The following is an 11,390-nucleotide window of genomic DNA, read 5'->3' on the forward strand; positions in this document are numbered from 1 at the left end:
TTGAGAAAGCGCCATACCGCCTTCCACAGTGATTGCACCATTTTACACTCCCACCAACAGTGAATAAAGGTTCCAGTTTCTCCACAACCTTGCCAGCATTTGTTGCTTGCTGTTCTCTTAAATTTTGCTGTTCTGACTGGGGTGAGATGATATAGTTGTTTTAATTTGCATCTCTCTTAGAGCTAGGGATTTTGAACATTTCTTCATATGCTTGTTAGTCATCTCAATGTCTTCTTAGATGAAGTTCATATTCCTGGGCCCATTTTTCTATTGGATTATTTACCTTTATCTTGTTGTGGTACTCAAGTAGTTTATAAATTCTGGATAGAAGTCTCTTATGTGATACGTCATTACCAAATACTTTTTCCCAGTCAGTGGCTTCCCTTTTTACCCTGTTGGAGAAGTGCTTGGATGTGCTCTTCTCTAGTCTTAGAAACGGTAGTAATTGTTCTTGAGGTTACCTGTCCTGCCTTTGATTAGAGGAACTAACTTCTTCAGGAAATTGTACAAGTTACCTTGGCGCTGCCTTTATTTCAGATGAGGTAATAAACTATAGATTCCCCAGAAGATGTTGAATTTCTAAGAATTCACTGTCTGCCATTATTAGTACCTCTACTCAGTGCTATTTGAATGCTTTAGAAAAATACCTGTTGGATCCTTAAATGTTTCTCTGTGGCAGTGAAACCTTAAGTCATTGGGGTATCTTTATAGTAGTAGGTCTTGTGATTTTAGTAGTGTGGGTACATAATATTTAAGAGCCAAGGGTTACTTTCCGTACACCTTCCACGATACACGTGTATATTGTAATTGCTTACTGTGACAGCCTAGAGTGTGGATATTTGTCCTGGTTTCTGATGTGAATGCCAAGAGATCTTCCTGCTTTTTACATACCACTGAACTCCAGTACTGCTCAGTGATGTGTCTTATGTGTCATGGCGATGCATCAGGTCTCAATGTCATTTAAGAAGTGGAACAAATTTACAGAACAAAAAACCGAGTTGATTCTGATTCAGTGACCCTGTAGGATAGAATGGAACCATTCAGTAAAACTTTAGAGGTTTTGAATCTTTACTGAATCAAGCTGCCAGTCTCCTCCCTTGGTGTAACAGCAGCTGACCCCCTTAACTGCACAATTCAGAAAGGAAAAAAGTTAGTCCTTGGCCTTCTGTTGCTTTTTAGATTTCTTCAACGGTCACAAGGCAGTACTTTTTATTGTGAGCACCTCTTGACCTTCAAAATAGTGTAATGGAAACTTACTCTATTCTAATTATGTTGTTTTTGTTGTTAATGTACTGTCGATTCTGATCTAAACCATAGCTGACCTTGCCTTTGCTTTTCAGAGGCAGTAAATCTCATGGGAGGAGATTGCCTATCTTTCTCTCACAGAGCAGCTAGTCAGTTCAAACCATGTACTTTTTCCCGTTGACGTTGCAGTTTTTTCCACTAAGCCACCAGAATTCCTCAATAAATTACATGAGAAGTGATTGCCCATCTTTCTCCTGCAGAGCAGCTGGTGGATTTGAACAAGGTGTGTTTGGGTTAGCAGCACAACTCTTTACCACTAAGCAGCCAGAGCTCCCTTAATGTGTCTTGGATTTGATCTTTAGAAGGTGACCTCATTGATAATAGGTCATCTCATAATATAATCTTAGTAACATGCATTTGATTCTTAGTTTGCTTTCTTAATCATTATGTTCCTTTCATTCTCACAGGTGGCTAAAGCCCTTAGACATAGCAGGGTACTAATAGTCTTTGACACACCTATGTAAGCAAGTTGTCATTATGTGCTGTTGTCTCTGACTCATAGCAACCCTATGTACAACAGCTCTGGAGCCTGCCTTGTCCTCAGCCAGTCTCACTGACTCTGACACACTGATCCCCATTACCATAGTGTCAACCCATTTCATCTGGGATCTTCTTCACCTGTGCTGTCCCTTGACTCTTCAAGCATGATGTCCTTCTCTAAGGACTAGTTTTCCTGGCCTCATTCCCAGATTATGTGGGATGGAGCTTCAAAATCCTTGCATGCAAGGAAAAACTTGGTTTTGCCAACTCCAAGACAGATCTGTTCTCATGGCAGTACATGGTATGTTTAAAATTTTCTCCAACACCACAGCTCAAAGGCATTAATTATTCTTCTGTCATCCTTGGCTGTTGCCCAGCTCTGATGCATAGCAAGTAATTGTGAAGACCATGGTCTGAGTCAGGCACCCCTTAGTCTCTAGACTGGCATCCTTGCTCTTCGGCACCCTAGAGCGGTCCTTGGCAGCAGATTTTCTTCGTGTAATTCATCTTTTGATGTCCTGACTGCTAATGTCAAGACTGTTGATTTGATGTCCTGACTGATAATGTCAAGACTGTTGTATATGTAGCCATAAGTATAATAATATCCTTAAAATGGGGAATTTTCCCCCTAAAATTAGGATAGGGATAATGATACACTGTTTTACAAAGTATTTAAACATACTACTTTTAAGCAAACTTTGTCAACAAGATGAAAGGTTTGCAAACCCACCTTTGCCTACCCCTCCGACCTTAGGACCCAGAGTTCAACAACACAGATCAGATTGACCTGTATGATGATGTACTGACAGCCACTTCCCAGCCCTCCGATGACAGAAGCAGCAGCACTGAGCCTCCACCGCCCGTTCGCCAAGAGCCGTCTCCCAAGCCCAACAACAAGACTCCTGCAATTCTCTACACGTACAGTGGACTGCGTAACAGACGGGCTGCCGTCTATGTGGGCAGCTTCTCCTGGGTGAGCAGGACAACCAGAATGGCTACGGGTGGGCTGGATGGGACGTGCTGGGGGGTGATGGCATCTTCAGGAATCACATTGGCTGTTCTATGCTCTGATGGGGTTGGGTTTCTTTCTCCTGGGGTCAGATTGGATTGATCCCTCAAAGAGTTCTGCTGAGCACATACTGTGCTGAAGAAAACAATGATTAAGTGGGTAGTTGGTTTTTGTGCAGTGTTGTTACTGCCCCTGACCCTGGGGCTTTATGTCTAGCAGGGTCATCTGTGGGACGAGATTTCAGAGTGAACACCTTGAACTCTTGGTGGCCATTAGATGGTCCTGTGATAATGGTGGGTGACGGGGACCAAAGGCCTTGCTAGCTCTAGTGCTCTGGGTAGGTGGTGACTGTTGTTCTACAAAAGTTATAACCTGTTTTGGGGCTTGGGGTTGGGGGTGGGTTTTCCAAGTTAGGAACTATATGTTCAAGGGGAAAGTTTATGGCAGTGGGGTAATCTAGCCTAGCAGATCAATCATTAAAGCTACCAGTAATCATTGGAATTGATGACCAGCTAGCCCACATGGCAGTCAAAGTTAATAGGTTTTAATCTTAATTTCTAAATATGGGGATTAAGGAGGTGGTGGTTTGGAGTTCTTCATTAAGTCAGGACTTTAAGAAAAGCCTTTGCTAACTAAAATCTTGCTAGGCTCTTGGGTTCCTGGGGGAGACCGAGTTGTGACTAGATCTTAGGGGGGCATTTGGGGTGGGGGAGGGGTGGTAGCTCTTGACAGTTCTTCCTTTTCCATCTTGCCGGCCCCAGTGGACAACAGACCAGCAGCTGATCCAGGTTATTCGCTCTATAGGAGTCTATGATGTGGTGGAATTGAAATTTGCAGAGAATCGAGCAAATGGCCAGTCTAAAGGGTGAGGTCTGAATTTTGAGACACTCATTTCACTTTGTAACCATTTGGATAATAGATTTGCACTGTGTTTTGATGCTCATTTTATCCTTTCTGCCCTGGCCCAGTTTACTGCCTTGGTTCTGGAAAACCATCTTAGAGTAAGGATGTAACTGTAATGTACTGGAACATCCATCCATGGGGGTGGAGAGCGGGAGCTAAGAAAACTGGTTTTGAATTGTCCATTAGCAGGAAGAGAGCAAAGCAGCACCTTTGTGCTGTAGTTTAATGTATATTTTATTAGTACCAAGATATTCTGCACTTTGTTTTTATCAGTTTTCTAGTGAATCTCATTAACTTTTTCTTTTTCTTGCTCAAGATATGCTGAGGTGGTGGTCGCCTCTGAGAATTCTGTCCACAAATTGTTGGAACTTCTGCCAGGGAAAGTTCTAAATGGTGAAAAAGTGGACGTGAGGCCAGCCACCAGGCAAAATCTGTCACAGTTTGAAGCACAGGCTCGGAAACGTGAGTGCGTCCGAGTCCCAAGAGGGGGTACGTGGAGACCATCTGTATGAAAGGGGGGAGGTTTGTGGGCTGGTTTTGTCTGGTGCAGGCACAGCTTGCTGTGGGGGAAGGAGAGGGTGGTTATGGGTAACAGAATGGCTGATGGGTAGGAAAGAATGCCGCTCGTGGAGTCAAGTACATCCAGACTAGAGTTCAACTGTGCCTTTAACCTTGGACAGGTCACTTCACGGAGTAGGGCCATTTCTGAATTAGGTGGTGGCTAAGTCTCTATCAACTCTAAATTCTGTGATTTTAGTCCAAAAATCATGTAAAGTAAATGAATTTTAACTGCAGCCATTCTGTATTATAATTTAGAAATCATGTACAAAGGAAATAGGTATCTCTGTGAATTATCAAGAAGCCACCTGTCATGTAACAGTGACGTCGTTTTGTCATAAATGTGTGTTGGAAGCATGGTGTGCAGGAAACATTCCAAGAGAAGTGGAGATAAGAACTTAGTGTTTATCCAGCTTCGTTTGGAGGAAGGGACGCCTTTCCAGTTGCTGAATGTTTTGGGCTGCTTGGCAAATGTACCCCATTAATAAAGTTTCCTCATACTACCTTAGCTTGACCCCTCCAGTTTATGGTCCTCCTTCATTCTGATTGTACTCACCAAGCAACCATCTGGTACTAATTTGATTTCCCGGCTAGGCTCTCCTACTGGGAAGAGAATACGCTGGCCAGCTGACACACGTATTCCATCCAGTCTGCTTGGCAACTCCGTTTCTCATTGTAAATTAATAAATATTCTGGTTTGTGAATCAGTGTCTTGTGAGTTTGGTTAGGATAACTCAGTCTCCAAGGTCCAGTCACCTCAGGTGAAGTGATAAAACCCGAGTTTCTGAACCTATGAAAACGAAGGACTAGACCTTGAACTGTGCTGACCTCACAGAGTGCAGCCCAGTCTGACCCAATCGACCACCTTCACCTTTTTATTAATGCAGCAGGGTGATAGCCCAGCTCCACTGCCCACTCTGTCATTGAAGAGTAATGCCTGTATTGATCAGGTGTATCACCCAGGTGACAATCTGTCCAGCTGACTTGTAAAACACCAGCTGTTCTTTCGCCAGGTTGAGAATCTGGAGAGATAGAACATGAGCTCCAGGCATGTACTTTCCTTCCTTGACAGTCTGGATTTTCACAGCCCTTCCATCTCAGAGTCTGTCATTCAGTCCTCTTGACACTGTCTCCTGCTAAGGTGTCCTGTGCATTGGTCTGGGGGTAGCCTTTCTGTCTCCACTCTACTGCTTTTCCCTTGTTTCCTTTCTAAATCTGACATGGTGTTGGTTACCATGGATGTTTTTCTACTGATTTGGGCTCTGATTTGTCCTTTCTCTGCTTAAAACTAGTTACCCCTCTTGGGACTTGTAGCCATAGAGACAAAACAGAACCCTGGCAAATGGTGGCTGGTAATGGGATTAACCTTCAGAGATTCACACTTGCCTAATAAATACCTCCTCTTTGTTTGTTTGAGAGACCTGTGGGAGGTGAAGAGTAAGAGTGCTGTGACAGGTGCTGGCCATCGAGTGGCGAGACCAAGGTGGTTTTGGGGATTAATGCCACCTCTGATTAGGAGTTGGGATCGATGAGAGAGCTTGTGTTTTAGAAACACATTTCTAAAACTCTGAACCTGCTAATGCATCTTTGTACCTCCAGGCATGCAAGGCCCTGACTGGTCATCTTCCACATTAACTTGAGAGTAGACTGAAGTCAGCAAAACCATGTTTAATCACAGGACTTGGCAGAATTGGAAGCCATGCGTCCATGGAGGCACAGTTGATCCCCTGTTGTGCACACCTGTGCTAGCACGCGACCAAGTCCCCAGTAGATGCCTTGTGGGGTCGAGGGGCCGGCATTATGACGTAGGAGGCCCTGCTATCAGCTGTGTGCCCTCTGCTCCTTGTCCAGGCAGCTCTTTCCTTGCCTTAATTTCCAGTTCTCTTTCTTCCTCACTTACTCTCCAATCTTCTGCTCTTCATACTGGAGTGTCTGTCTAACCTATTCCAGTGACCAGTCTTTAGATGAGGCTGAAAGTGTTATTAATACACACATCCTCAGGCCTCGCCTCCTTGCTGTGCCCTCAAGTCCCTGAACCTGTGACCGTGCTGCACATGTGCTGCAGAATGTGGTGTCAGTCTAAAGAGAGAGGCCCTGAACTCTTATCAGGAGAGGTGGGATTTCAAGTCAAGGAATCTAAGCAAGCAGCAGAGAGCACACTTGGCATGGATTACCAGGACCCCTCAACGCTTAGCTGAATAAAAGGCTGAATTAATTGTCTTCTTTGAGTACATATTGAAAGTGTACTTGGAATTCTGGCTGGAAAGCATACTTTGACCTAGAAGATCTGAGGGCTGCTGTCTCTTGATCTGTGCTGTAACTGACTTTTTCTCCGAGGCTAGCTGTGTTCCTCAGTATGATCTCAAAGGACTCTTACTGAAGGGTGAACTGGCCCGTGACTGAAACCTGGGCAGTAATATTACTTCTGTTTTGCCCCCTAGGAATACCTCCACGGGCCCACTCCCGAGACTCCAGTGACTCTGCTGATGGAAGGGCCACACCCTCTGAGAACCTTGTACCCTCATCTGCCCGTGTGGATAAGCCCCCCAGTGTGCTGCCCTACTTCAGTCGCCCTCCTTCAGCCCTCCCCCTGATGGGTCTGCCCCCACCCCCAATCCCACCTCCACCACCTCTCTCCTCAAGTTTTGGGGTCCCTCCTCCTCCTCCTGGTATCCACTACCAGCATCTCATGCCCCCACCTCCTCGATTACCTCCTCATCTGACTGTACCTCCCCCTGGGGCCATCCCACCTGCCCTTCACCTCAATCCAGCCTTCTTTCCCCCACCAAATGCCTCTGTGGGGCCTCCACCAGAAACTTACATGAAAACCTCTACACCGTACAACCACCATGGCAGGTAAGAACTCTGTCCCTCCTTTCACACAGGAGTTAAGCATATATAGTGCACTAGTTCTTGTTTTGTAACGATCTCTGAGGCAGAACTGACCCATCGCTGACCCTCTGGCAGGTTTTCAGAAACAGTGAATTACACATGAGGAGACTGTCCTATCTTTCTCCTCCAGAGTAGCTGGTAGATTCGAACCATATGCCTTCAGTTTAACAGTGCAGCTCCTTGCCGCTGAGCTCCCTAGTGAAGTGGACTGTGTTAATAAGAATTTTCACCCCAAGGGAGTAAGCACTAAATTCTTGTTTCTTACTCTTGTGAGATACCTACTGAGTGTTGAATCTTGGGAAGTAGTTAACCATCTATGTGTTAATGCTTTTGTTTGATGTTTCTTTGCATCTTATTCAGTAGGCTTCTGCAATCTCTTTTTAACAAGTTTGATGAAATCGAGGTCATTAAGTGAGTAGAATTTCTAAAGTGTATGACATACAACCTGTCAAAAATATGTGACATAAAGTCTGTCCTTAAAGAGCAGAGGAACTGTTTGAGAACCATTTAACACATAAAATAAAGCACAGTTAACACGTTTTGTAACTGAAAAACCAAACCCAATGCTATTAAGTAGATTCCAACTCTTGGATACCCTATGTGATACAGGTAGACCTACTTCATCAAATTTATTTTTGGGAGCTCTTCCCAGGCCTTTCGGGGTGAGTTTGAACCAGCAAGGTTAGAAGCTGATTGCAGACCGCCTGCTCCCTCCAGGGGTCTTAACAGTGCTGTAGAATGTGGCATCGATAACAAGGGGTCTGGGCAATCAGGAATGTTAATATCTCTGCAGCCGAGATTCGGGCGCTCCTCCCACTACAGTGAGTGAAGCAGAATTTGAGGAGATCATGAAGCGAAACAGAGCAATTTCCAGCAGTGCCATTTCTAAAGCGGTAGCGGGAGCCAGTGCAGGTAATTCCCATTGACCCATGCTACCTTCCCTTTGCCTTCATTCCCTCCATAATTTTATTGTTGACATTGACAGGAGCACCGTTAGGATTCTCCAGAGTGTTCTGTTTTAGAAAACAGTATGACCTGATTTCTTGGGTTTTTTGGAAAGCTTTAATGTTTAATAATAGTACTTATTTTCTCCATCCAAACCAACTTAGTGACTAGAAGATAATGATTAGATACCATTTGATTGCAGTATTTAGGCAGAGTGATAGTCCTTCTTCGTATAGATCTTAACCTTAGTCTCCGTGTGGTGGGTCCAATGTTGCGTGTAGACCACTGATTTTTTTAGAATGTCATTTTCACTAGACAGGAGTCTGAATTACTTCTGGGAGTCTAGATGCAACTGAGGTCTACCTCCATGTAGTCTTTTCTAGAAAGGCAAGTCTTTTGGACATCATATAACTTTTGCCCAACTCTCAGCTTTAAGTGAGCAGAACCAGAAATCATGATTCTGAAAGCTGCGAAATAATTGGTTCTGAAGAAAAGAGGATTTGAGAGGTTTCTGGGTCTGAGTTTCTCTGCAATGTTTGTATGTGTTGTCAAGTTGGAATGGAGCAGAGCTGACCCTGCTGTGGTTTTCAGAGCCTATGAACGAGGTCCGTCTTTAGAGAAAGCTGTTTGGGGATGGGTGCCTTGGGGTTGCCAGCACATCTTCTTCCCTCTGGGCCACAAGAGAGCCCCGTACTTCTCTGGTCTTATGTACTTAATGGGTCCCCAGCTCCGTGAATCCATTCCACCTGACAGCACATGCAACAACACATACCCTATGCGATCTTTGAAAGCATGGTTTTACCCAGAACTTAGTCTTTTTTTTTTCTGTAAGTTCTCATGAAGTAGGTTAAAGACAGAGTCAGTGTTCTCTTTTTCTTCCTATCAGAATATCTTCACTGACTTTAGTGAATCATCTTAAAATGAAAAAAGCAATACATGCTTACGACCACATATCCCCTCCTCAGAGAGTAAGAAAGCAGTCCCTGTGTCCTCTGACTGCCAGTGCCTCCCTTCTGACACGAGCGAGAACAGAATCTTTACCTCATTCCCTTTTTATGACTCCGACTACAAGAATTTCTTGAGTGCCTGCAGCACAAGAGCATGCCATCCTCTAACGGGGCTGATGTCCTGGTGTTTCTGGACCTTCACAGTTCACAGAGTTCCTATCACTTCCTTACACAGTGGAAGCTGGCAAACGACATCTCCGCTAGACTCCTGCCCCAAATATTGTGTCCTGTGTTGGCTTCTGTCCTTAATGCTTTTGACTTAGGAATAACGTTGTGCAGGTACTCACGGCGTAACCTCATCCTTGGGGCACGCAATGGCAAGTTAAGGAGCTAATTGTTGATGGCAGCATTATTTTTGTAAAACTATATGTCTACTGTTACATAAGTATGTATGCATATGAACATATGTGCCATCAAGTTGCCTGTCACTCATAGTGACCCTATTTACAACAGCTCTGAAGTCTGCCCTATTCTGAGCCAGTCTCACTGACTCTGATACACCTGCCCCCATTGTACGAGTTACTGTATCGATCCATTTCATCCGAGGTCTTCCTCTCCTGCATTTTCTCTCCGCTCTTCAGAGCATGATGTCCTTCTCCAAGGACCAGTTCCACCTGGCCACGTGCCCAAAGTGTGTGAGGTGCAGCTTCAAAATCCTAGGCTCCAAGTAGAAACTTGGTTTCACCTTCTCCAAGACAGACTTACTTGTTTTCTTGGCAGTTCATGGTATGTTCAAGACTCTCCAAGTAGAAACTTGGTTTCACCTTCTCCAAGACAGACTTACTTGTTTTCTTGGCAGTTCATGGTATGTTCAAGACTCTTATACAGCACCACAACTCAAAGGCATCAGTTCTTTTGTCATCCTTAGTCATTGTCCAGCTCTCTGATGCATAACAAGTAATTGTGAAGATTAGGTGCACCTTAGTGTCTGCACTGACATTGTTGCTCTTCAACATTTTGAAGAAGTCCCTGATGGCAGATTGTCCCAGTGCTGGTGCCAGGAGTGTTGATTGCAAGATCTAATTGTTAACAACCTCAAATCTCTTCACCATATATCATGGTTGGCCCAGTGGTGAGAATCTGTCTTCTTGATGTTGAATTTCAAGCCATATTGAAGACTAGGGTCCTTGACCTTCTGCTGCAAGCTCTTCAAGTCCTCCTTGGTTTCAGCAGCCAAGGTTGTGTCATCTGTATAACGTAGGTTATTTATGAGTCTTCTTCCAATCCTGAAGCCGCATTCCTCTTAATAAAGCCCAGCCTCCCAAAAGATCTGCTCTGCATATAGATTGAAAAGGTATGGAGATAGGACACATCTCTGACTCGCTTCTTTCCTGATTTTGAACCAAATGGTGTTTCCTTGCTCTTCTTCCTGGTCTGAATATAGGTTTTACATGAGCACAATCAGGTGTTCTAGGATTACCATTTTCCTCAAGGTTAGCCACAGTTTGTTGTGATCTACACAGTCAAGTACCTTTGCATAGTCAGTGAAACACAGATAGCTATTTCTCTGGTACTCTCGGCTTTCTGACAAGATTCATCTGATATTGGCAATAACGTCTAGTGCCACAACCTCTTCTAAATCCATCCATCTGGTACTACTGGCCGTTTTCTTTGTTTCTGGATAATCGTAAGCAGGATTTTGCTTGTGTGTGATATTAGTGATATTATTCAATCATTTACACACTTGTCAGGTCTTTGAAATGAGAATAAATATAGATATCTTCCACTCAGTTGGTCAAGTAGCTGTCCTCCAAATTTCTTTGAACAACCTAGAGATAAAATATTTCTTTAAAATGAATATTTAAAAAGAATTCCTGCTGGGACCACCACCAAGACTGCTCTAAACAATTTTGTAAATGTTCTACTATATTTTTTCATTACATTAATTTTTTTTAAAAAAATCAAAATAATACATTGTTTTGCAACGTGTTTGTTTCAGTTAATGTCATGGACGTCCCTTATGTCTACATGGAATGGATCTATAATTTTATTGAGCCTTTACTGTGTCCCTGGCAGTGTGTTGAACACTTTAGTTGTATGCTTCTTATGTGTACAGACTGACTTCTGCTTTTTAACAATGTAATGTCTTGGACTTTCTATTCTAAACTATGCAACATTCTGTAGAATACAGGTTGCGTAATTTAGTATATAGCCACACCCTAGAGAATAAATTTAATGTCGTCTCCAGTTTTTTAATTTAACAATGCTAGAACACACACTTTAAAAAAGACTTATAAACATTTTTTAATGTTTAGGATAAAGTTGAATATTTTATCATCTTAATATTTTTT

The 11,390-nt window shown here is 43.5% G+C and overlaps 1 protein-coding gene across 1 annotated transcript in view; it reads left to right on the top strand.

Annotated features, from left to right (window-relative positions):
* The first annotated feature begins 938 nt into the window (after positions 1–938).
* Positions 939–11,390, top strand: part of CPSF7 (cleavage and polyadenylation specific factor 7, 59kDa) — a 13,350-nt gene continuing 2,898 nt past the window's right edge. The window contains exons 1-6 of the mRNA XM_006899884.1: positions 939–947; positions 2,540–2,758; positions 3,556–3,659; positions 4,014–4,186; positions 6,697–7,111; positions 7,941–8,059. Of these exons, the coding sequence (XP_006899946.1) occupies positions 939–947; positions 2,540–2,758; positions 3,556–3,659; positions 4,014–4,186; positions 6,697–7,111; positions 7,941–8,059 (1,039 nt within the window). The remainder of the gene's footprint in view (positions 948–2,539; positions 2,759–3,555; positions 3,660–4,013; positions 4,187–6,696; positions 7,112–7,940; positions 8,060–11,390) is intronic.

The sequence above is a fragment of the Elephantulus edwardii genome, unplaced genomic scaffold, assembly GCF_000299155.1.
Source record: "Elephantulus edwardii isolate Elephantulus edwardi_28Jun2011 unplaced genomic scaffold, EleEdw1.0 scaffold00268, whole genome shotgun sequence".
Classification (NCBI taxonomy): Eukaryota; Metazoa; Chordata; class Mammalia; order Macroscelidea; family Macroscelididae; genus Elephantulus; species Elephantulus edwardii.